Source organism: Oryzias latipes, chromosome 7, assembly GCF_002234675.1.
Source record: "Oryzias latipes chromosome 7, ASM223467v1".
NCBI classification, from domain to species: Eukaryota; Metazoa; Chordata; class Actinopteri; order Beloniformes; family Adrianichthyidae; genus Oryzias; species Oryzias latipes.
Window position 1 is genome coordinate 23,699,616 of NC_019865.2, and position 26,591 is coordinate 23,726,206.

General features: G+C 39.9%; 3 protein-coding genes across 3 annotated transcripts; 2 read left to right on the forward strand and 1 right to left on the reverse strand.

Moving 5' to 3' along the window:
* Positions 1-3,256: 3,256 nt before the first annotated feature.
* agmat (agmatinase) lies at positions 3,257-14,224 on the reverse strand. The gene is made up of 9 exons (XM_004070900.3): positions 14,141-14,224; positions 13,946-14,013; positions 9,862-10,193; positions 8,920-9,122; positions 8,734-8,782; positions 7,460-7,655; positions 6,072-6,251; positions 4,523-4,607; positions 3,257-4,426 (listed from the first exon to the last, which is right to left on the reverse strand). Exons 3-9 carry the CDS (start codon positions 10,137-10,139, stop codon positions 4,353-4,355), a joined length of 1,065 nt encoding a protein of 354 aa, XP_004070948.1. The 5' UTR covers positions 10,140-10,193; positions 13,946-14,013; positions 14,141-14,224; the 3' UTR covers positions 3,257-4,352.
* LOC101159587 (tubulin alpha-1B chain) lies at positions 13,285-15,792 on the forward strand. Its single transcript, XM_004070901.4, has 4 exons — positions 13,285-13,418; positions 14,162-14,384; positions 14,466-14,614; positions 14,685-15,792. Exons 1-4 carry the CDS (start codon positions 13,416-13,418, stop codon positions 15,663-15,665), a joined length of 1,356 nt encoding a protein of 451 aa, XP_004070949.1. The 5' UTR covers positions 13,285-13,415; the 3' UTR covers positions 15,666-15,792.
* A 5,917-nt stretch (positions 15,793-21,709) lies between these two features.
* LOC111947621 (thyroid receptor-interacting protein 11-like) lies at positions 21,710-26,059 on the forward strand. The gene is made up of 2 exons (XM_023956247.1): positions 21,710-23,083; positions 25,958-26,059. Exons 1-2 carry the CDS (start codon positions 21,803-21,805, stop codon positions 26,057-26,059), a joined length of 1,383 nt encoding a protein of 460 aa, XP_023812015.1. The 5' UTR covers positions 21,710-21,802.
* Positions 26,060-26,591: the final 532 nt, after the last annotated feature.

Consider the following 26,591-nt stretch of genomic DNA (forward strand, 5'->3'; position numbering starts at 1 on the left):
TACAGCACATCTCACCACCGTCATACTTCTCTCATACATGTCCTGAACTACTCTGACATACTTCTCTGCAGAAGTACATTCAGAAAGAATGTATAATGTATGGTTGTAAATAAAGAAATTAATAAAAATATTTTTCTGCGTTTTGCAAATAAAAGTATAAAAACTCTTGGATGAATTGCGTTTTTTCTTTTGTTCTATATTGAACAACTGTTTATCAGAAATAACTCTTTAAACGAAGGTTAATAGATTTATTGACTTGTGTCTGGAAACTATGATAAGTTGAAAACTTAATCTTAATTTATTAGCTCAAAACAATGTCACAATGATGGTAAAGATTATTGCCATTTTAAATCACTACCACACACGTCATTAAAAAATCTTGTGGCCAAGACTTTTTAACTTTTATTTAAGCAGACAAAGACTCTTTAACATTAACAGATCTCTTTTTTTAGGTGCAACTGGTTAGAAGCACACGTCATTAAAACAGAACAGTTAAATACTAGAAAAAAGACAATAAAAAGTATAAACCCTTGTGCTATCCTAGGCACTTTAACATTGGGAGTTGGGTCATCTAGACCCACTAGACAGTGCTCTGAACCTTTTTTCTTCAATGATTTGTGATCTTCACTAGTGTCTATGGATTACATGAAATCCTCTTCAACTTTGTAATGGTAGGGAGAACACATCAATGTAGGGGTGGGGTCATAGGATAGCACAAGGGTTAAACATACAGAACCAAGATCATGCCTAAGACTGGCAGTGAGCCCCACCAACCCAAGGTTGGAGTGGATGATGCACTGATATACCTGCTGAAGAGGGCAGACCCCTCCCTGGAAAAGCCAAAACACCACAGTGAGGATCGTGTTCTTTGACTTCTCTCCAGCCTTCAACACCAAGCCGAGACTGATGAGGGAGAAGTTAGGGAAGATGCAGGTGGATGCCCCCCTGGTCTCGTGGATTGAGGAATACCTGATAGGTTGACCACAGTTTGTGAGACTGCACAGCTGTGTGTCTGACCCCCTGATAAGCAGCACAGGAGCCCCTCAGGGAACCGTGCTGTCCCCCTTCCTATTTACCACCTACACAACTGACTTCCAGTACCACTCTGAGCTTTGTCACCTCCAGAAGTACTCTGATGACACAGCTGTAGTCGGGTGTGTGGAAAATGGACGGGAAGAGGAGTACAGGAGCCTTGTGGAGTGTTTCGTCAGGTGGTCTGGGGATATTTACCTGCAGCTGAACATGGCCAAAACAAAAGAGATGGTGATTGATTTTAGTAGGAGAAAGTCTCCGCCCTCCCCAGTCTGTATCGGATGTAGAAATTGTCTCGTCCTACAAGTTCCTGGGCGTCCATCTGGACAATAAACTTGACTGATCAAAGAACACTGAGGCGCTCTACAAGAAGGGCATGAGCCGACTTTACTTCCTGAGGAGACTCAGGTCCTTCAATGTCTGTAGCAGGATGATTTACATGTTCTACCAGTCTTCACCATCTTCTTTGCTGCAGTGTGCTGGGGTGCTGGCATCAAAGCAAAGGACGCCAACAGACTGAATAAACTCGTAAAAAAAGCAGGGTCTGTTATCGGCTTCAAGTTGGCCAATCTGGAGGAGGTGGTGGGGGACAGACTACTGGCTAAACTGGGGACCATCATGGACAATCGCTCCCATTCCCTCTTCAGAGAGTCGGACAAACTGAGAAGCAGCGGTAGACTTATACACCCCCGCTGTGCTAGAGAACAATACAGGAAGTCATTCCTGCCATTAGCCATTAGATTTCACAATTCATATGGCAGACTTGGATGTACATAAGATTTTTGAGAGTTCTAGAGTTTACGCCTGTTTATTTTTCTTTTCTTCCCTGTATATTTTGTGTCTTGTATTTATTGTATCTTTTATCACTTATCTTATACTGTGGTGCTGCTACTACATCTAAATTTCCTTTCGGGGATTAATGAAGTTCATCTCATATCTTATCTTATATTAGGAGGAGTTGAATAGTTTATCAAAAAGAGTACAAAATTGAAAAAAAAAGTACTGTTCAAAGCACTTTTAAAATGTTTCGAAATCATGCAAAAAGTACTAAGAGGAACTTAATTCCACAGCTTCACCTCAGTTTGTAGTGCTCCAGGCAGAAGATGCAGCAGAACTAAAAGCTTATTTCACAGAATTGGTCCTAAAAGGAGCTATAAAATATAAAAGTCCCTTGAACAAAGAAGAATGACTTCTTGACCTTTCTAGAAGAGAATTTAAATAGGTTTCAACAAAGCCAAGAAGGGTTTTGTGGGTTATCAATGAGTGAGAATACCTTTGTGTGTTCAATGAAGGTCATTCCATTCCGGTGTACTGTTCAAAATGAAGAGTGTAATGACTACAACCTCTGATGTCACCAGCATTTTCCTCATACAGTAACACATCTCCATCGCAGCATGACAATGGACGGTCCCGTTTTTTCTAGGATCTGTACACAATTTTCGGAAGCTGAAACCATCCCATTTCTTGCATGATTCCCAAACTCTTCCATTTTGTTCTGATAGAGCTGACAGTTGACTGTGGAATATTTAGGAGCGAGGGAATTTCATGACTGGATTTGTTGCACAGGTGGCGTCTTATCACAGTTCCACGCTGGAGTTCACTGAGCTCCTGAGAGCGGTCCATCCTTTCACGAATGTTAGTGAAAACCACCGGCATGCCTGACTCATGGTTTTATACACCTGTGGCCAGACCAAGTGATTAGGACACCTGATTCTGAGCATTTGGATGGGGGAGCGAATCTTTTTGATAACATAGTGTAGATCAAAAGATGATCAGAGTGGGACATTAAATTATGCAAATTTATGCTAAACCACTGACATAAAAAATGTTCATGTTTTAAATATCACCACCACAGATGTGGCAGCATTCACAACAGGCCTGCATGTAGAGAGCAGCTGCTTCGGGACATCTTTGATATTTTACTTTAGCAAAGAAGACAATCAAAGATTCTGAACCATTTTTTTAAGGAACTAGAAGTATTCATACTTTCTTAAATGCCACAAAATACTAAACATTTTTAATGAGAGTGCATGTGGACATGTGGCATTGTGAGTTTGAGATTAACCATGACCCTTAAATGTGCATTCTGGGGGAAAAAAGAAAAGCAAGAAGTAATCAAAAAGTTTTAGAATCCTTTCATTTTGATTAAGGAGCTAATTTACCTGCTCAGCTTAGCGCAATTCATCTTGATTCTTTATAATGTCAAAAATGTAGTCACAATAGACACAAGTCATATTATTTTATTCAATTATTTAGTTTATTTGGTATTTGGCAAGCTTTATATATTTAAATTCATACAATTTTGCAACATTTCTTTCCAGAGGGGAGGCAAAAAACTATTTCTGTAAAAAAAAGGCAACAGTGGAGCCACTCAAATAATTATCTTATGTCCCCAATTCCTCCAACAACTAATCTATAGTTCCAAATCTCAGTAAGTGCCTCAAACTGTCACAGTGGCTTAAAATGTCCATAAGTGCCCTAAACTTCTGTAATCATGTCACACATCATGGGGACCAAAGATTTTTATCAAACTTATCAAACAATAAGGACACAGTGATCCTCAAGACAGAAATGTATTTCTGTATTTCAACATAAAAATGTATTTCTTAATTCAAATTGTTGTGAATCAGGAGCAGACAAAAATAATGCAGTTTGAAAAAGAGCATATTAGTGTTGTGGAAATTATGATGGGGGGGCGGGCCACAAGCTTCTTGTAAACTAGCTGGAGTATTGCTACCTGATCGGTCCCACCTACAATACTTCCTCTTGTTGCCAACATTGCAACAATTAGGTAATTTGAATTAGATTAGCTCCCGTAATTTGTATATTTTTTCACATTTGTTATTCTAAGATGGTAAAACTCGTAATTCATTCATAAATGATTAAAACATAATATAACATAACAAAGTTCCCGGTCACAATTCCCGACAGTTCTGCCTCCTCTTTGATTGTCTGAGCAAGAACTCTGTGATAACAAGAATTGATATTTTCTTCATTAACTGGGAGCACCACTGTATAATCAACTATTGATGTTATTACAGACAGACAGCACAAATCTAAACGATGCAAACATTCGAAGACAAACTCGATTGGGTAGCAACAGAGGTAGCAACACAGGTTTGTTGATTTTGCCTAAAAACAGCATATTCATAGTAAAAAGGACCACTGGGATAGCTTTGATAATAAAATGAGCGGAGTGGGTCTTTAATTTCTACTGCCAAAGTGCAAATATTCAATTTGATTTTTCTAACAAGTGAATTCATCTTAGACTCAAATCAAAGGCATACGATTATTTCTTGTCGATCAGCTGTGTCAGAATCTCAGTAGTATTTCATTTTTGGAAGCACGCACAACATTTCAAAGAGGAGGTTGGCTCCAGTCAGAGCTGTGTTTCCTGTTTGAAGGAAAAAGGCAAAAGAAAACGTTTTTGGGTTTTTTTAAACATACAAATGAAAACGGTGATTTAATGCTAAGGAACTTCAGAAGTTACCTGTTGTGTCATACGGCGGCGACACTTCCACAAGATCACATCCTACAAGGTTCAGCCCACGACAGCCCCGGATGATCTCAACGCCCTGAATTCAATAAGAAACATTTTTACTATCCAAGAAAGACCCCCTGCACTTTACTGCATGATACCTGCAGGATTATATGCAAAAGAAAGGAATTTGCATGCTAGTTTTTGTCTTGCATATGTCAAATAAAATAGAATTACATTTTATTTGAATTTTCAGAAATTGAAAACATTTAGGGGGCAAGAAAGATGATCTGTATACCACACCTACGAAATCTGAAGCAGGGGCTGCACGGGGGTGTAGGGGCTTAGACACCGCTTTGAATCCCAGCTGGACCCTTCCAGTGTGGAGTTTGCATCTTCTCCTCGTGCGTGTCTGGGTTTTCTCTGGCTTCCTCCCACAGTCCAAAAATATGCTTTATAGGTTCATTAATTTTAAGTTGTCCTGTGGTGTAAATGTGAGTGTGTGTGTGGTTGTTGCACTGCAATGGACTGGGGTGTATCCTGCCTTCACCCAACAGTGACTGGGATAGACTAAAGCAACCCTGTGACCCAGATGGTAGATGGATGGAAAATCTGAACCAGCAGCTCCAGACCTGCTGTGGAAAATATGATCCATTTGGTGAGACGTGAATTCTAGCCAAACCCAAAAAGTTCCTGATTTTGACACCAATATAGAGGCTGCGGATCCTTTTCATAGATGTATTTGGTTGGTTTAGAACATCCCAAAGAAGTCTTCAATCGGAATGCAATCTGGGGATATAGGAAGACCAAAATGTTGTCTTAGATGACCCAACCCTTCCATTGACGTGTTCTCCCTACCACGACAAAGGTGGATAAAGGTGGAAAGATTTCATTTAATCCATGGACACCAGTGAAGATCACAAATCATTGAAGAAAAAAGGTTCAGCGCACTGTCTAGTGGGTCTAGATGACCCAGCTCCCAATGTTAAAATGCCTAGGATAGCACAAGGTTTACAGTCTGACTCCAATCATCTTTTGATCTATTTTTAAAGTGCTCCCTGTCATCTTTTAATAATAATTATGCCGTATTTAGCCAAAATAACCAAACCTGTGTCGTTTTTTAGGACAATTCAGAGATACCAAATAACTTAGAAAGCATGTTTGTGGACTGTGGGAGGAAACTGGAGTGCCAAGAGAAAAACCCACGCATGCACAAGGAGAACATGCAAACTCCACACTGAAAGGACCCAGCTGGGGTTTGAACCAGGGCCTTCTTATTGTAAAAAAGAGCACCAATCACTACACCACTGTGCAGCCACCAGTTTTTTTGGTACCTTTAACAAAGCAACACAAAAGGACAATGTTCCATTAATTGCCTGATATTTCTCCCCCAATAGAGCGTGCCATGATAAAGAGATACTGACTGATAATGTCACTGTCATTCACTTCAGCCACTGTTTCGTAAAGACATTCTTGGTTCTTGCTTGTCTGAACATGTAGGAGGGGAGTAGTGAGCCTTCAAAATGTCAGAATAGCAGATTTTCCCCTGTCTAACGTGTACCTGTATGGGTGTGAGTCCTGCAATCTCTGGTGTTCCAGTTCCTGGTGCAAACCCTGGGTCTAGAGCATCAATGTCAAAACTGAGGTAGACCGGGCCGCTGCCCATCTGAGCCCTGACCTCCGACATAAGAGGGGCTAGGGATTTGAACCAACACTCTTCCACCTGAACCACACGGAAACCCTGCAGAAGTGAAAGGATGTTTGTTCAGAAATATACATGTTTAAACATCTGGGACATTGACCTGAGTCATCCTAAAGTAAAGCAGGCAGGAACTCAAGTCTTAATCTTTACTTAGGCCTCAGTCACGTCCACCTGCACGAGTGCTGCGGGTTTTGGGGTTCTCTGGGCCCGTGAAGAGTCGTAGACAGGAGCGGCTGCATTTTAACCCTTGTGCTATCTTAGATGACCCCACCCTTACATTGACGTGTTCTCCCTACCATGACAAAGCTGGATAAAGGTGGAAAGATTTCATGTAATCCATGGACACCAGTGAAGATCACAAATCATTGAAAAAAAAAGGTTCAGAGCACTGTCTAGTGGGTGTAGATGACCCAACTCCCAATGTTAAAGTGCCTAGGATAGCACAAGGGTTACAGACTCTAATCATTAGTAAGGTGCTTGTACTGGCTCCTTACAGACCACACACAAGCTAGCTGTCTGACTGCGCACTTCAACGGCACTAATGGGTCCCCTTTGCACAGTGCGCAAGGTTCAGAGGGGTTAAAATAATGACAAATCTGTACGACATGCCTGCATCTCACCTACTTCAACCGTACATAATGTTTAAGTCTTCACTACGACTTGTTGCCTGCAGCATGCTGGTAGAAAAAAAAATGTGCATGACACTGTGCTCAACACGCTCACCAGGTGGTCTACGGCCTGAGTGCCCCCAAACAGGTTGGGCCATTTTTTGCCCACAGACAGCCCATAATTCACCTGTAAGGGCAGTTTTGACCAAGAATTGAGGCTTATTTCTTGTTTTAGAGCAAGGCTGGCCAACCCTAGTCCCCAAGAGCGTCAACCCTGTCTGTTTTCCTGCTCTCTCTGGACTGCTTGATGCTGACAAACTAAAGTAAGGTGTGTTCAGCCAATCAGGATGAGAAATTACTCGAGTCACTGATTAGCAGATTTCATCTTCCTGTACTTATGATTTTGTGGTTGGAAGACAGTAAATATGACATCACTACCAGTTGTTATTTTAATATACATTGACGATGTGTGGCAATAGAACACTTATTTTCAGCGGGTATAAGACTTGGACTTCCATAAACTGACATCTGTTGTCAGGTTCTAACAGTTTGATCTGAAAGAATTTCTGATTATTTTTTTTGGCAGAACTGCTTGATGTGTGTCTCCAAACTGTCAGTGATACAGCATGGTAGTCATACCTGTGCACGACTCCATTCATACGAATCTGCAGAGTACCCAGAACCCCGCAGGCCAATCTGAACCACCCTCTCACAGTTCAGAAGCCCCTCCTCCACACAACGTCTGAAAGGAGTCCCATGGCCGATCTTCTCCCCCAGGACTACATCGCTGGTGTCAGCGTGAGCGTCAACGTGCACCAAACCCACCGGGCCATACCTGATAAGTCATCAAATAATGGGAATAAGTGTATTGAACAGGAGGGCATTGTGGGAACTTGAAAGCATCTATGATGATGGGAGAATGCAATGAAACTTATGATAGCTTCCTCATCTATGAGAAAAACAAAGGCTAAGAATATAAGACAACTTTTCAATAAACATTTGTTGCCATGGAGATCACATTTAATTGTAAAAATAGTCTTGTTGTTTTCAAGGATGCATTGTCCAAACCAGTCAAAACAAAATTTCGTCCTCACATAACATGTCAAATCTCAGAGAAAAAATGCAAAACATTAGTCTGTAAAAAATAAAATAGTTTTATCCTTTAACATCAGATCTTTAGCTCCAGTGTTGGCATTCTTTCGACAATCATAACTCAATGCTGTTTACATCAATAACATAATTCCAGCAGATTCTGAAACGGAGAAATGCAGCCTTGCAGCGATATGCAACACTTAATGTTAAAAATGTGCTGCAACATTCACAACGAATACAACGATTCACGTTAATGGCGTAAACAGTCACAGTTACAGTGTGTCAAAGGGAATGTGTTATTCAGGTGTCACCTTTGAAGAATTAAAGATTCCAAATTCAAATTCAATTTGTGTTTTTAACACGTTCTTGTGGCATTTTTCTGATGATGGAGGACATAAACAAAAAATTTAATTTTTAATATCTGCGGATTTCTTTATTCAAATTGTTGTGAATCAGGAACAGATGAAAAAATAGTTAAAAAAGACCATATTTTTGACGTAGAAAATATGCTGGGTGGGCAACAAGCTCCCTGCTCTGAGCTCTCAACAACGAAGAGGGAAGGAGGGAAAGCATGGGGGCAGGATTGCTCCACCCAACGGTCCCACCCCCCAACTCAGAGGTGAATTTCTAATGAACTACTGCTGCTCTGCAGAAACTATCTCCTTTAAAAACAAAAGGTTTATTGATTTTGGCAGCAAAAAAACTGCCTAATCAGAAGATCACTGGTAACGCTTAAAAAAATTGAATAAAATATGATCAAAGTGGGACTTTAATGTCATTTATTAGTAGTGCAAAAGCTTCATGCTAAAAGGTTCACTTACTTCTCAGCAACAGCTTGGAGTATTGGGTATGCAATTGTGTGATCCCCACCTGCACACATCAATATCTCATTTAATAATTTTGCCAAAAGCTTCTTTAAGTATTAGGAGCTCTTAAATTCAGCTTCTCTTTGACTTTCTGGGATTCTGAAGAAGACACTGAGGGTCTGCGTGTTAACTGACTCTCACCCATTGTCAGCGGGATGCAGCCAGTGCTCAGGATCTTTCTATAGGCCTCCTTGATGCGCCTGCAGGTGTCCTTCAGGTCATAAACGTTCACGTTTATATCCCCTATGTCAGCGACAACAAGGGATTCATAAGGGGCCGCTCTGGTCCCGCTATTGTAAGACCGCAGCAAGGCAGACTCGACTCTAATCTGCCGTGGACCGAACCTGTTAAAAAAAAAAAGTAAATATTCAATGAAAGCTGAGAAAAAGCCACATATTGCCAAAAGAAACTGCTCTGTGTGGATACACATTTTTTTGGCTTGCAGGTACACTGAAAAAATTTGGGACGGATTAACAAATCTGTTAAAAACTAAAATGTATCCAGATTTTAGTTTTACGTGGAAAAACATCTTAAGTTAATTATGATAATAAACTTTCATCTCAATTACATTTAATAAATCTCCTGATTTTGTTAACCAATTCTTATATTCACAAAACTAAATTTAGCAATAAATGTCCCAATAGCTTTGATTTGTTGGCCCAAAATTAGATTTGACTTGCATTCCATTTCCCCCAGTACAAACCAAAAAACAATTAAAACAGTTTTTGCTTTAATATAATTCTGAATGTATCCCCACTGGCGTTTACTTTAAACAATTTACAGTTTAATGTTCTTTATTTACAGTATGTCATCTGTGTTTGAATAAATAAATAAAAGCAGGAAAGGCTGACAGCAGTCTGAACACAGACCAAAGGTTCAGAGCTCGATCCGGACCAAATCAGCGGGCTGGGTCCGGAACCAACGGCTTTCCAGTCTGAATGGTCGATTCTTGCATTTACCCCTCAATTTTTCTCAAAACTTTACCATGTGATCGTCAGTAGTTCAAAGTCCAAAACACATCTTTTGCGGAAACTACTTTGTAAACAAACGTTCAGTCAGAAGTATGAAAAACGGCGTCGGCACCTGGCCCCGGGCCGGTTGGAGGTCCCGGTGTCGATGGGGACGCCCACGAACGCCGCGTCCAGCCCGTCTGCGGACTCCCGGAACGGCAGCTTGGCCATGGTGGGGATCCCCGACACCCGCGCCACGAACTCGGCGCTCGGCGGGACATTGAACCGCTTCCCGGAGCACTTTCTGCTCGGAGTCAGAGCTTTCCGAGGAGAGGAAAAGGACAAAAAGTGCGCCGCTGCAGCGCTTTTTAAACTCAACTTATTCCAACGTGGGAACATTCTTCTCTGCATTGACTTCTTGGTTCTGAAGCGGCGGAGGGGGCGAAGTCGACGCTTGAGAAGTTCCTGGAAAACGAGGAGTCATTAAAGGCATAGACGCATAATAATAATAATAATAATAATAATAATAATAATAATAATAATAATAATAATAATAATAATAATAATAATAATAATAATAATAATAATAATAATAATAATAATAATAATAACCATTTTCTTTTCTGGATCATCAGTGAACGCTATAAAGTCTCAACACTGATGAACTTGAAAACAGAAATGATAAGCCTAAAAATGATTACATTTTATCATGATAAATTATGATTATGCCTTCTTTTTAAGCAAAAAAATCAGCAAACCTGTATCATTTTCTAGGACATAATTTCTGCATTGAGCAGTAGTAGTTCATTACAAATTCATCACCTCTGAGTTGTGGGCGGGACTGTTGGCATGGAGTAAGCCCGCCCCCTTCCCCATTCTCCATCTGTTTACAAGATGGCTTACAGCCTCCATACCCCAAACCAAACATTACCGGTGCAACAAACAAGGCCAGCAATATTGGAGCTATCCAGCCGTACAGTTTGAAGCCAGATGCCAGCTCTGACGAGGAAACAAAGACGTACGTGGATCTGGTCTTGGACAAGTGGATGCATCAGAAGGAAGCAGAGCAGGGAGTTTATGGCTTGCCGTGGTCAGGCATGTCCAAAGTCCAGCCCTGGGGCCAAATGTGACCTGTGGTCCAATTTCCCCTGGCTCGCAGGCTCCTGCCATAAAATCGATGACATGCGACTTCTAGCACTTGAGAATTGTGTGTACAACTTATTGATTGGGATTGGCTAAATTACGTTATAAGTTATTGTGAACCTGTCAACCACCAGGCCAAATGAGGACAAACTTATTTGTTTCTGCAATCAAAACCACAATTATTTGCACTTCTGTTCTGTTGCCACGTTTTAATTTTAGAAGTTTAAAGCGAGCATTTAATAGTGAATAATATAACAATTCATATACGTAGACCCAGATTTTATGTTAACAATTTTTATTTCCACACAGACTTTTTCTTTATTTTATTCCTGGTCTTGTAATATGAGATTTGCAGTGATATTGGTAAAGATTTGTTTAGATGTATTTCTGTTTTATGTGAGGTATGAATAAAGTTTTCATTAATATTTGGTTTTCATTTATTATTTATTTATCTAATTTATTATATTGTTAGTTCATTCTAATTTATTGATGGATGTTATAATAAAAGTTTAGAGAATGCAGACCGATTGATTGGCCCTCACACATTTTCATCTGACCAAATCTGTCCCTCTTTGCAAAAGGTTTGGACACCTCTGCTGTACTTACTTGTACTTACAGGCTTTTTCTAACAGCCTTTTTGCTTCTGCTCCTGATTCACAATGATTTGAATGGAGAAAAACTCAAAAATGGAATTTTGAGCTTAAAATTCTTTAGATATGTCATCCTTCAGCAGAAACACGCCATAAAAACATGTTAAATACACTGAAAACATTTTTTTTTTAAATCAGTGAGTCTTGAATGATGAAGCAAACGTCCCTGACCTCTAAATCTGCACCTCATAGTGGTGAAAACAAACACCATTAACCAATTATTAGTTATACCATTAACTGTATATGAGAACTGAACAGAGTTCCAAACATGAAGGATCCACTGGTCCCAAAGGTCAAAATCCCATAGACTTCAATAAAGAAATATAAAGATATTACTGTCATTCTATTTGTCAGAATTACCATTCTGGGTCTGAAACCTTTTACATCATAACTAATTTTTCATGTTTTTATTTAGATTTGGTTCATAGTTTAAGGCAGCCCATGTGGGTTTTGGGTAACGACAGTCCTTTCCTTATTTCATGTTAAAACTGAATGAAATTTGTGTTTCAAATTGGCATCCTCCTCCTCTCTTTTGGCACGTGTAAAAAAAATTATTTGACAGTTGTCTAAAAATGTGATTATGAACTTGATGCTCCAGATTTGTGTGGGAGGAGCTACTGTCAAAGATTTTTAGCCTCATCACTACATAAAAGCATTGACCATGTATCTATATGTCTCATAGATGGAAAACAATGCATGACTAACATGTCCTGTCTGTGTCACTGATGTCATTTTTTCGTGTCTATTATAAATTGAGACTGATTAGCTGACCTCAGACAGGTGTGGATCAGCCAGAAGGAGAAAAGGTTTTTGACCGCTGGTGCGGGAAATGAAGTAATAGAAGTCAAATCCATTTTCAACAATAGAAATAATAAAGGAACAAATTAATTGCTAAGTTGATTGGAGTGAAAGACTTATTTCGTCCGTCGTACAGGGAAACAGCAGCCCAGTTGGCGCATCAGCCAGGTCTGACGTCACACATCTCAGTAGCTCAAAGTCCTAGAATTTGCTAAACTGGTTCTAGGCTTTTAGCTCCAGATCACATCATTTTTCAGAAATCCCCAACAAAATATTAAAAAAGGACTTAGTTGCACAGAGTTAAAGGAGATATTTGTTTGTTGAGTTTGCCTTCAGTCAAACCACCTGGTAAATATATGTCTCCCCTCCTACACAACCCCATGCTTTATTATTGATATAAATTTCAAATTTTTCACAAGAGAGTTGTTCACCTTTCAGCATCTCCTTTCAGGGGTTGCCACAGCATTTCAGCTTTTACTGATTCGACAGGAGGTTTGACAGAGATTTTTATTGCCAGATGCCCTTACTCAACCCTGTATTTTATCCAGGTGGAACCATCACAGGGGATTACAGACTCTGTGCCCCCTTAATTATGGCTACATAGTTAAGCAGTAGTGTGGAGGCTATTGCCTAAGGACCCACACTGGATGAAACTCATTGCATCCCTTGGGAAACGGACCTTGGTTTCCCATGAGGCAGTCCTACATTCAACCAACTGAGCCCTCCTGCTCTCTTCTGCCAGAACATCTGCAGCAATTTCCATTTCCATCTTGTTTTCCTATTCTTTTCTTTTTTTGTGGGGGAGAGGGGGTGCTCCTAATAATGTGTAATGCGTTTTGGGTTTTTTTTTACAAAGAAAATAAACAATTTAGCCCTTCGGTCGCAATTGAGGATTATTCAGCTATTTGGCTTGCCATACCTCACGGCGCGCATGCCCACTGCCCTCTTTCTGAATCCTCTGGGGAGGCTGGGGTGCGAGCGACTCAGCGAGCTGCGCGTGACCAGAGCAGCGGCTTCAGTCTTCTGCCTCTGCACATTGCAGACTCACGCATCCTCAAACTTGTCTCATTACATGACATAATAACGACGAGTGACCATGGTAAGCATGACTATATAATTTCTTCTAACAGAATTTTTGAAGATGAAGGTGCACTATGTTGGTAAATTGGCAATCATGTTTAATTTGTACAAGATTGTGTTTTATATTTTTAGATTGCTGTATTTTAGATCTTAGAATTGTCAAAACACGAATTTTCTGCAACTGCAATAAGAATGTGCATTTACCCTGAACGATATTATACTGAGTATTTATGCAGACGCCTAATCTTCTTCTACACAACTAAATCAGCTTAGACGTCTTCTTCTCTTCACCGGGCTTCCATTCATTCGCCAGTCTGGTTGCCCCATTTGTCATCCATGTTTGTTTCATGTTATATAAATTCTCTGCCTTCAGTTTTTTCATGCACAATATTTGCAGATCACTGTTTATCAAACAAAAAACATTAAAGCAGGACATCTCAACATCGATAAAAACAACAACACAAAAAATGCATTAATCTCCTTGTAACTGTGACTGCTCCTATGGCTGTGGCTTTTTGAGCACCAACACTCTGCAACATGTCTGACCTAGATATTCCTTCCTCTCCCCTGTTATCCTCTGTGCAGACCCCACTTCAGTGTTGCAGCAGAATTTTCTGAAAAAAAATAAAAATGCCTTCAACATATTTTGATCATAACAAGAGCGGGAATGACAAGGCTAAAGAGATTCTTTTTAACAGAATGTAAACATTTCTAAAAAAAAAATACATTTCTTCTTTTTACCATTTTACTTCTTCTTCCCAGCGTGAGTGTATCTCAGTCCACGTCGGTCAGGCTGGTGTCCAGATTGGCAATGCCTGCTGGGAGCTTTACTGTCTGGAGCATGGAATCCAGCCTGATGGACAGATGCCCAGTGACAAAGCTATTGGTGGGGGGGATGATTCCTTCAACACCTTCTTTAGTGAGACTGGAGCTGGCAAGCACGTCCCTAGGGCGGTGTTTGTGGACCTGGAGCCCACTGTTATTGGTAAAGTATTGACTATTGGCGTCACTGTTTTCCTGTGGGTTTTATTTCGATTCAACATCTTGACTGGACCCATCTCTTTAGATGAAGTGCGCACTGGGACCTACCGACAACTGTTTCACCCTGAGCAGCTGATCACTGGTAAGGAAGATGCTGCCAACAACTACGCCCGTGGACACTACACCATTGGTAAAGAGATCATTGACCTGGTTCTGGATAGGATTCGCAAACTGGTGGGTTAATTTTAAGGATATGAAGCTAACTCCCAATCTGTATCTTACTGGGTTCGATATGTTTCCTCAGGCTGACCAGTGCACTGGTCTTCAAGGCTTCCTGGTGTTCCACAGTTTTGGTGGAGGCACTGGCTCTGGTTTCACCTCTCTGCTGATGGAGCGCCTGTCTGTGGACTATGGTAAGAAGTCCAAGCTGGAGTTCTCCATCTACCCAGCTCCTCAGGTGTCCACTGCCGTGGTGGAGCCCTACAACTCCATCCTGACCACCCACACCACCCTGGAGCACTCTGACTGTGCCTTTATGGTGGACAACGAGGCCATCTACGACATCTGCCGCAGGAACCTGGACATTGAGCGTCCCACCTACACCAACCTGAACAGGCTGATCAGCCAGATCGTGTCCTCCATCACTGCCTCTCTGCGCTTTGATGGTGCCCTCAATGTTGACCTGACAGAGTTTCAGACCAACCTGGTGCCATATCCACGTATCCATTTCCCTCTGGCCACCTACGCCCCCGTCATCTCTGCAGAGAAAGCTTACCATGAGCAGCTTTCAGTGGCTGAGATCACTAACGCCTGCTTTGAGCCGGCCAATCAGATGGTGAAATGTGACCCCCGCCATGGAAAGTACATGGCTTGTTGTCTATTGTATCGTGGCGATGTGGTGCCTAAAGATGTGAATGCTGCTATTGCCACCATTAAAACCAAGCGCTCCATCCAGTTTGTGGACTGGTGTCCCACTGGCTTCAAGGTTGGCATCAACTACCAGCCGCCCACTGTAGTTCCTGGTGGAGACTTGGCCAAGGTCAAGAGGGCGGTGTGCATGCTGAGCAACACCACTGCTATTGCAGAGGCCTGGGCTCGGCTGGACCACAAGTTTGACCTGATGTACGCCAAGCGCGCCTTTGTTCACTGGTATGTGGGTGAGGGTATGGAGGAGGGAGAGTTCTCTGAGGCCAGAGAGGACATGGCGGCTCTGGAGAAGGATTATGAGGAGGTTGGAGTCGACACCGTTGAGGGTGAAGGAGAAGAAGAAGGAGAGGAGTATTAAAAGTGGTACCCAGGAAATTCAGCAAGGGTCCTTCACATTTTCCAAACTGCATCTTTCTGCTCAGAGCTGTGATTATTGCATGGCAGTCTGGATCCTTTCAAAATAAAGTTGTTGTAATGTGAATGCATTTGTGTTGTTTATGCTCATTTCTGGGTAAACACCAACACGTACAAAAGTGGAACACATTAGTTTAGGACTTTTAATAATAATAATAATAATGGATTGGATTTATCTGCGCTTTTCAAGACACCCAAAGCGCTTACATTATGTCCATTATTCATTCACTCCTCATTCATACTTGGTGATGGTAAGCTACAGTTGTAGCCACAGCTGCCCTGGGGCAGACTGACAGAGGCGTGGCTGCCAGTTCGCGCCTACGGCCCCTCTGACCATCACCGGGAGCATTCATGCACATTCACACACCAGTGGAGCAACACTGGAGGCAAGGAGGGTGAAGTGTCTTGCCCAAGGACACAACGACATTTTTGGCTGGTGGGAGCAGGGATCGAACCGCCAACCCTTCGATCATTGGACGACCCGCTCAACCACCTGAGCCACTGTTGTGTCTTTTTCCATAAAGTAATTTGATTGATTTTTTTTTACATCCAATTTGCACTTCAACAATTTGGTGTGTCGAAAAAATTTCAATGCTTCTGAAAAAATTGACTTAAGTAAGGTCCAAATCCTATTTTTAACGATGATTTAATCTTTTTATATAAATATATATTTTTCCATGATCTTTATAGAAAATAAAGCAAATAAATAGTAATTAATTAACCATCTTCTTCTTTCTTTCTTTTTTCTACTTGTATAGCACAATTCGTACACAAAGTAATTCACAGTGTTTCACAAAACAGAAAGATGCATTAAAATCACAATACATAACAGTGCAAAGATAAAAAATATACATAATAAATATATGATTTATTTTAAAGAAAGGAAAAGATTTGACGGCTGAAGCCTATTGACAGACTTCAGCACATCGCAGAATGCATTAAAATCCCATTGCGTAATAGAGCAAAGATTAAAAACATAAAAAAGCATTATAAAATTTACTTTAAAAGAAAGGCAATAGAAAGGAAAATCAAAAGAGGTGTCAATAAGGACCCTTCAGTTATATACACAGGTAGACAGGAATGTTTTGTGTCTAGATTTGAACCTAAACACAGTAGAGGGATACTGTTCCAGCTTTTAGCTGCATACGACTGAAAGGCTGATTCCCCTTGTTTAGTCCTGACGCTGAGAACCCGCAGGAGGCCGGTCCCTGAGGTCCATGGAGTGCAGTGGTCCTGAAGTGCAAATCATTCAAGAAATTACTGAAAACAAAAACATTTTTAAGATTAAAAAAAAGTTAGAAAGCAATATTACATTTTAGAAAACAAAACAAATTTTCAGAAACCAAAACTTAAAAAATCAAAACCAAATTAATTTCCAGAAACTAAAATTAAAAAAGGAAAACATTTAAGAAAACAAAACGAAAAGTTCAAAAATGAAAAACATTTCCAAAACCGGAAGAGGTAGGTACTATGGGACAACGCTGATTGGATGAGGATGTTTGTCAATCATATGAACTGAAAGTTATTTTAAATGAAGCAATGCTGGATTTTATCGTCCTTAACAACAATGTCCCATAATAATCCATGTATTTCCCATTTACATATTAAATCAAAAATGGAGCAAACTGTTAATGAACGTTTTATTTCTTTTTTTAAGATTTGTCTGAAGCAGAAGGGCCACCCGGAATTAGTTTGTGTGGGTGACGGACGTTCTGCAGGTAAACAATGAAAGCAAATGACGAAAGGATAAATGTCAATCTAACCTTTAATCTCGATATATTTAAGAGATGTAGTGACAGAGCGCACACAGAAATATCAACACCAACTAGGTTTACAAATGTTCAAAAATGTCTGTGAGAGGATTTTGTCTGAAGCAGCAGCTGTGAAGAAACAGATGTCAAGTGGGCAGGATACTCAGACAGATGTACCAGCAGCATAACCAGCTAAGCTGTCATTTAAACTGTAGCAGTTTGTGTCCCAGAATAACATTTATAAGTGCTTCTTATTCCCACTTATTAAGATCTGTGACTGTGAGTGTGTCAATGTACATAAACCTGACTGTAAATGACTGGATGTGCACATGATCAGACGTGTCTGGATGTGTCACTAATGGTAGGGAAGTATGTGGGTTTTGTTATGCCTGCAGCATGTCACAAAGTACAAAAAAAACATTTTAGATTTTCAGGCATAGGAGGAATACCAAAGTGTAATAGATTGTATTTTTATAAAACTGAAAGAATTTATTCTAATCTGAGTTTGCTGTTTTGACCCCTCCCTAATGATTTTCTGGTATAACCTGTTTTCTCCTCATTTTGATGAACTCGACTTTTTCCTGAATGAAAGATGAACAGCAACTGATGGTTGTCTATCAGGGATTTCAGTGGAGCTGGAGTCCAGTGCTGAAGCTGCAAGCATGTCTGAGCAGAAACTGGGTCCCTTACCCGGGTATCTTTCTTTGGAGAGGATCTGTTCCCAACAAACTCAACAGACGTGATGCTGAGCAGCGATGTGGACAGACTTTCCCTGACATGACTCTTTTTGATACAGTCTAGCACAAACAGACTTTTCCCAGATGCACTGCTTCATCAAATAAATGTGACTGACAGATATGCTGAGTATATGCTGAGCTGAGTGATTTTTAATGTAACATTTGATTGAATGTATGAAGAAGCCCATAGAGTAATATACACAACTGTTTCTTTTTTTCTGTTATTGAAAAACATATTCATGTTAAGTTTGTAATAAATATATTGCATTGCAAACAATTTTGTTTTTTTTCATATCCATTATTATAATGCTCACGTCAGAATTCAGTTTTTTTCACCGTCAAAGAAACATTTCTAAACAACAGCTTTGAAAATCAAACATCAACTTTGTTAATAAACCTTTAAAACTTAAAATGGTAAACATGGAACAACTCCTAAATGAAGCAATTCTAATATGAACGTTTTAAACTGCAGTTTTGATTAAATGAACATTAAGTTGATTGGAATTGTACAAGTGTTTGATGCGATTCCTCATAGATGTGGTTTCCAGATAATCAGCCTGAGGCTTAAGGCAGGAATCATGGCTCCTATTCCACTCCCCAACACAGCCTTTACAACCAATCAGGCTTATGCAACAGGTAAAAAGGCTTTTTTTCTAAAGGACCTGCAATTTAAAAAATTGGAGGTTAAGGTTAAATAATATTTAAGGATTACATTGCACATAAATCTGTGAAATTCATAATGGTGATTTAGCTAATTACTGCATGGTGGAAGGTCATTGTCTTCTTTGTATTCCCATCTCTCCTGGCACAGCACAAACTTTTTTGTAATTTTGCTTCTACAAAACTTCACCTGCAGAAATAACACATTTAAACTCAACATAGTATTTTATGTACTTTTAAAGTTCATCACTTAAGTGTCAAGTTATGTATATGGTTAAGAAGTATACAATGCACTTTGATGATATTGTTTCACATATTAACTTGGTTACTGATTTCAATCTATTTTCAATCTTGAGTATATTTTAGCAACAGTGATGCCATATAATTACTGTATAAATCAGGGAATCATCCAGGCTGGCTCGAAGCTTCTTCTGTCATGTTGTCACCGAACACGGGAAAAGCTGTTCATGTGAAGACCGTTCAAGTCTCCACCCGGTTCCTTTAATCATTATTATTTTAATTGTTGTTAAAATAGCAATGATTATCTTATCAAAGTTGCACTTTTAGCAAATTAACATCCTCAGAGACGTGACTGAAAAAAGAAAAGATCACAGAATTAATTCTTACCTGGAAAATGACGATACTTGATAGCATGAGCCGCGCAGCTTTTGCGCAGTGTTCATAGTAAAAGTCCACAAAACTACTTCCGGGTGACTCTTGTGTGTCAGGCGAAATATATTAAGTAAAAAAATAATAAATAATAATAATAATAACCACCACCAGCTGTCGCCACTCAACCTCATCAGCCCTGCAGCTCAAAAGGAGACTCAATTCCATCATTCAATGCCAGTTCGTTGCCCCTTATGGTGACTAAGCCTGGTCTCGTCATGTTATGATCTGTTCTTGTCATTGCTCTCGTTCTGGCTCTAACATTGTTCTCCTGCTCCAGGAAAATCACTTCACGAGTGACGCCAGTTGGACTCCCTATCAACCCCTCGGAAAACCAGTGGAGCTCTCGGCCTACGCTAACCGCGCTAGCACCTCCAGCCACGCCACAAGCCACAGTCTTATCTGGATCATCGCTAACTCCAAGCCTCACTACCCTGGAAGAAATAAATCTATTCTTACCTGCCACTCACCTGTCTTGTTTCTGGGTTCCAGCACCTGGGTCCGCCATGCTAGGAAAATCATGTAATTTGCTCCATTTTTGATTTAAAATGTAAATGGGGAAATGCGTGGATTATTATGAGAAATTGTTGTTTGGACCATAAAATCCAACATTGCTTCATTTAAAATAACTTTCAGTTCATATGATGGACAAACGTCCTCATCCAATCAGCGTTGTCCCATAGTACCTACCTCTTCCGGTTCTGGAAACATTTTTTTATTTTTGAACATTTAGGTTTTTTTATGGAAATTACTTTTGTTTTCTTTTATGTTTTTTAAGTTTTGGTATTCTAAAATTGTTTTTCTAAAATGCAACCCTGCTTTCTAACTTTTTTTTTTTTTAACAAAAATGCATTTATAATGTACTTCCCAGACACGGGAATAAATTAATTTTCTAGGGACTTCTTATGCCAATGGAGAAAGGGAAATCCTGACTTTAATCTAAAAATGTGGACATTTTTTTCAGAATTATGAACTACTGGTGCATGCGACAGGGTTCGTACAGTCAGAAACAGAAATGTTAAAAATTGTAATATTTTGAAGGAAAAAAAATACTTGGAAAAAAAAACTTTAACAAATTTGAATTTAAATTGTTGCAGAATTTCAACATCAAGCTATTGATGATGGGAATTTATGTTGCCATAAAGCAGGTCAAGTTTTCATCAGTTCAGCATGCATGGCACTTTCAACTTGTTGTCAGACATGGATTGTAAAACGCTACGAAATGCTGGAAAATGTAGTTTTGCTTTTCAAGAAGTATCAACTGTGGCTAATAAAAGACCCTGGTTCATTTTTGACTAAAAGATCTGACAGATAAGAAGGCGCAAGACCATTAAGACATTTAAAAATACATATTATATATAAATATAAATAAATATTTAAAATATCTATAAATCAATACTGCAGCATATGGGGAGCCAGTGCAGGGATTTCAAAATCGGGGTTATGTGAGCCCGCCTTCTGGTCTTGGTGAGAATTCGTGTAGCAGAGTTCGCTCAGGATTCTAACTGTTTCTGAGTAACTTAATAAAAGGTATTTTAGCTTCAATAGCTGTTTATCTCTTTTGGCTTCAGGACCAATGACTAAAATTTGAGTTGTTTCCTGGTTGAGCTGCAAAAAATGATTTGCCATCCATGATTTCCCATCTTAAATACAGTCAAAAAGTGCTTCTATTGGTCTTGTGTCATCAGGAGATGTAACTATGTACAGCTGGGTATAATCATGAAAGCGGATGTTGTGACGTCTGATGGCATTCTCCAGGGGAAGCATGTGCATGTCAAAAATGCCATAGGTTGGTAATAAGATCAGTAAAACTGGAAAAATGATTGATATCTGTACAAATAAGTAGTAAAAATGTGTTCAAAATTCTTAGTGACTGTTGAAAATGCTATAGAAGTGAAATCCTGTTGGAAACAACAGACCCCTCGTTTAATGTCTGTTTCAGCTGCTGGACAGCACCAAAAATACTTTTATTTTTCAAGGGAAAAAAGTTTGCACAGTGACGTCATCAGTAATGACATCATGAGGTAATGACATAATTTGACATCAGCAGGTGGATTATGTCACTTCTAATTTTAGTCTTCAGAGGCATCATTTGAGCTGCTGCATTTTATCCTTAAATATGAGGCATTTTCAGAGTAAAAGTATCTCAGAGTTCGTCTGCAAAGGCACGCAAGAGAAAGAGAAACAGGAAGGTTTCACATCTTTAGAAAACAAGAACTGAGTTTGAGTCCACGTTTTGAGATTTCTTGACCAGTTCATTCAAAATGTCACACGGCGAAGAATTTCAGCAGACGGCCGTTTCAATTGAAGAATTAAATAACGTCACAGAGAACATTCTGCAGCAAAATGACACTTTGAGCAAACATCTGGAGAACATTTGCAAGAGTTTGCGGAAAAGGAAAGATTTGGACGCTTCATGCAAGGAATTGAAAAAGACACGGAAAGCTGCTATGGAGGAAAACAGAAAACAGGTGAAGCAGCTGGAGAGTCTTAGAGTGGACGTGGAAAAGCAGATCCACGTGGAAAATGTGTGTGAAAAAGAGAGGACTAGAACATCTCAGGCCTTGGAAAGTAACCAAGACCTGAAAACATTAATAGCCTCTCTTCAAACCAGACTTCAGCAGCTGAAAGAAATGGAACAAGAAATTTCTGGCGTGAAAGCTGAACGTAAACTTCTGGAACGGGAGAAGAGAGATCTGCAATCCCAACTGAAGAAACTCCAGAAGAAGACCGCCCACAAAGCACACCTGGAACCGGATTTGAGAAATGAATTTAATGAATTCCAGGCTTTAAAACAACAAACTGAAGAACTGAGGCAAAACCTTCAGGAGTTGCAAGAACAAAATGAGGAACAAAAGAAGATGGCAGACAACTATCCTAGCATGATAGAAGATAGGCGACGTCTCACAGATCTGAGGGCTCAACTGGAAAGAGAGATCTTTGATCAGAGACAGCAGCAGGAGGAAACACGTCAGATGATTGCTCGACGTGAGGAGGAAAGAAGAGAACTGGAATTGCTCAGAGAACAAACAAATGCCTTCACAGCAGAGAAACATGCACTGGCAGATGAACTGCAACACCGTGAAGCGTTGGAGTCTGAATATAAGGAGCTGCAAGCACAAACTAATGACTTGATGACAACATTCCTCCCCCTGAACACAGAAGTTGCCGAGCTGCAGCTCAAGGTTTCAAACATGGATGAGGTGCAGGAAAAACTGAATGTTGAAAAGGAGAAAAATGTAAAGGCAGAGAACGAGGTTGAAAAACTAAAACAGCAGCAAAAGGAACTTTGTGAAGTGGCTGTGCAATACAACAAGTTACTAAGCAAACTGGAACCTCTTCGACAGAAAACAAAGGAGCTCAAAGACGAAAAAACCATGCTGACTGATCTTCTCAAACACCGTCAAACATTGGAGACTGAATACAATGAGATAAAAGCAGAAGCTCGCGAGGCAGAAGCTTACAACTGTCAAGCTCTTGAGGAGATTGATTTTCTGAAGGGGAAACTTTCAGAGCTAGAAGATGAGGAGACAAGAATTTTAAAAGTAAAGGAGGACAAATTGAGGGCAGAAGAGAAATATGACCGTCTCTATAAAAAAACTGCAATACGTTACAGTTCAGATCATGGCTCATAAAGGGAGCACTGCTGCTCTAGAGAAAGAAATCCAAGATCTCCAGAGAGAGGAACAAGAAGTAAAAGAGCTCAGAGATGAAGTTTAACAGAATCTCTGAAGAAAAGTCCCAACTTGAAGACAAAAAGAAGCAGCTTCAGGGTGAAGTTGCAGGACTAAAACAGCAGCAAAAGGAACTTTGTGAAGTGGCTGTGCAATACAACCAGGTACTCAGCAAACTGGAACCTCTTCAAGAAGAAACAAAGAACCTCAGAGATGAAAAAACCATGCTGACTGATCTTCTCAAACACCGTCAAACATTGGAGACTGAATACAAGGAGATAACAGCAGCAACAGACGTTGTGGAGGATGAAATCTCTGACCTTAGAATTCAGGTTTCTGATCTGCAGAACAAGGTTTAAAATTTGGATGATGTGGAGGGAAATATTTCAAAAGCAAAGGAGGAACACTTGAAGGCAAAGGAGAAACATGACCTTCTCAAGAAGGAACTCCAAGACCTGCAGATTCAGGACAAGAAGGACTTAGAACTCCAAACGAAAACAGCACCAAAACAAAGCTGTGAAGGAGGAGGATCTGACCAGGGAAGAAAAACCTCCAAATCTAATCAGAAGGAAGACAAAAAAATAGACTTAAATATTTAGAATAAGGACATAGAGGAAAAAACAGAAATGGGGTCAAAATTGGGGAAAGCCCTTATTTTTAGTACATTTTAGGACACAAAAAGGCATAAACAAATGTTTAGAACAGGGTCACAGGAAAAATGAAAACAGAAATGGAGTCAAAATTGGGGAAAGCCTTTTTTATGTATATAGTAGGACACAAAAGGGCAGAAATATAAAAAAAATAAAAATTAAAAATGGGAAAAAATAATGTAATAAAAAGGGAAAATATTTTTTTATTGGTTTCATAATCCTTGCGCTATTTGGGATATGGTGTATGTATGTGTGTTGTGTGCATGTGTTTGGTGGAGGGCGCGGGAGTTCACATAGAGTACCCCCCCACCCAATCAGGTCGCCTCCCTAAAAAGCAAAGTCACTTGTTAGGGGGGACCTGAGGGGGGTACACATTTTTAAAAGGCCTGCCGCCCCCCTACTGGACAAATGCAAACACAACACACACTATGTCCCGGCATGAAAAAAGGGTTAATTAATCTGTCAAACTCCATTCCGGCGTTTAAAAAAAAGGGCGACACACTAATAAGTGTGTTTGTGTGGGTTTTCTCTGAGCACTTCAGTTCCCCCCACCCAACCTGAATCTAGTGTCTTTAGGATAATTATCAGTTAAAATGTGTGAATTGAAGAAAAGAAATTGTTGCAATTCTTTCTGCGAGTTGAACACAAAAAACAGACAATAAAACAATTAGAAGTGATTAAATTATTTAAAATCTGGTCTGACTTAAAATGAAAAAAAAGGGCGACACACTAATAAGTGTGTTTGTGTGGGTTTTCTTTGAGCACTTCAGTCCCCCCCACCCTACCAAAATACAGGTCCTGTAAAATTTGTAATAAATTGATTATTTATTTTTATTAAAATTAATTTCATTCATAAAAGAAAACATGAAAAAAGTTGAAAAAGAAAGAATTGCTACACACTAAATTTATCCCCTCCGTGAACCGCCACCTTAACGTGGTGGAGGGGTTTGCGCACTCAAGTGATCCAAGAAGCTAATCTGTCCAGGGCCAATGCCAATGGCATGGTGTCCCAAAACAGACAGGCTCTAAGGGATGAGTCAGACTAAGAGCGGTTCAGAATCCCTCAACTGAGTCAGAAAGAACAAGATCCAGTTGCAACACACAGGTTGCAGTCAGGCCAGGCCTCGCAGATGGGGGCCTGGTGGCCGGGGCTCTTCCCATGAACCCTGGTCGAGTCAAGCCCGGCAAAAAGACACAAAATCACTCCTCCCTGGACCAACGGATGAGGAACTGAAGCATCATGGTTCGGGTGACAGTTGAAGGCGGTTTGCTCCTTTTTCTTTATCAATTCACAAAAATAAACCTCAGCAGATGAATGGATGGAAAGGTTTCTTGACATTCTTTGTGCATAAAGAAATTCGGAAATATTTTATTTCTCTGTTTACTTTAAATTATTGCAACATGTTTGAGTAAAACATCAGATTCAGGTATGTATGCACAATAACTACAAGAACAGGTTTATTAATTTTCACATGTATTCCTCTTAACTTATTTAAATTTGTCATTATGGCACAGATTTTTAATATGTCTGAGACACATTTTTGGGTTATTGTAAATATTTAGATTTCGTTATTTTGCATCCATCCTTTAATTTTCCATGTCCTTTGTAGGGGTAATTGGACTGCAAAAGCATAACCAGGCTATTGGAAAAATAAACTTTTTGAAAAAAGTTTTTGAAAGCAAAAAAAAAATTATCAAAGCAGTATAATAAATTATTGAAAAGCAAATATTTTATAATTTCACCTGCAACTTAGAAAGTTTTGTGTGCAATGTGGTGGCAGAAATATCACTCCATAAATAAAAAAGTTTGGGGATTTAAAAACTACACCTTGTTATTAAAATGTGGACACCCCCACCCCAGCGCGCACGTGCCCACCTGCAAAATCCACGATCAGGTGGATTCAAACGTGCAGAATGATCGCTGCTACTTTACAGGAACTATTATCCACCTATTTTTGTATTTCTGCTCAAAATGAACTTTTCTTTACGTGTCGTCTAAAGTTGGACTGAAACGTTTCACCGCTCATCCAAGCGTCAACTGGAGGACGGAGAACCCTCATGGACAGATTTTAACCCTTGTACTATCTTGGAACAGCTGCTTAGGGAGCAGCCCAGCCAGATGGAGAAGCTGGAGGAGCTCACCGAGGAACTGGCCGAGACCACCGAGGAGCTGAAGGTGAAGCACTGGAAGATGTAGGTGAGGTGGAGGAGAAGATGGAGGAGGAGGAGCATCAAGTGGAATGATGCTTGTATTGATGAACTAATCCATGCATGCACACCTGCATTGTTTGGAGAGGAAGCTTGACATCTCCCAATCCCAACTAATGACTCAAAAGGAACAGACCAATCAAGCGACCAAGCGACCAATTTAAATTACAGGAGCAAATAGATGAGCTGATCAGAGACAACAAGGTATGCCAAAGAGTTTCTGACTGTTCCATCCTAACCCTTTCACTGACAGACAGACATGAGAAGTCTCTGTAATTCATTTGGACTCTTTTGTTTTCCCTAAAAAAGAAAAAGGAGAAAAAAACACAAGTTATTTCTCCAGGAAATTTTCTGGAAAAACTTGCAAAAAAGGTGCTCAACTATTGATGGAATTTAATGTAGCATCAGAAATGTCTTATTTCTGATCAGCGGTCTTAGATTTGTACTCCATTTCTACATTTAACAGACAAGATGGTGCAGACGGATGGAAAGGACCGCATTCCACAGTCTGCATGATGCAA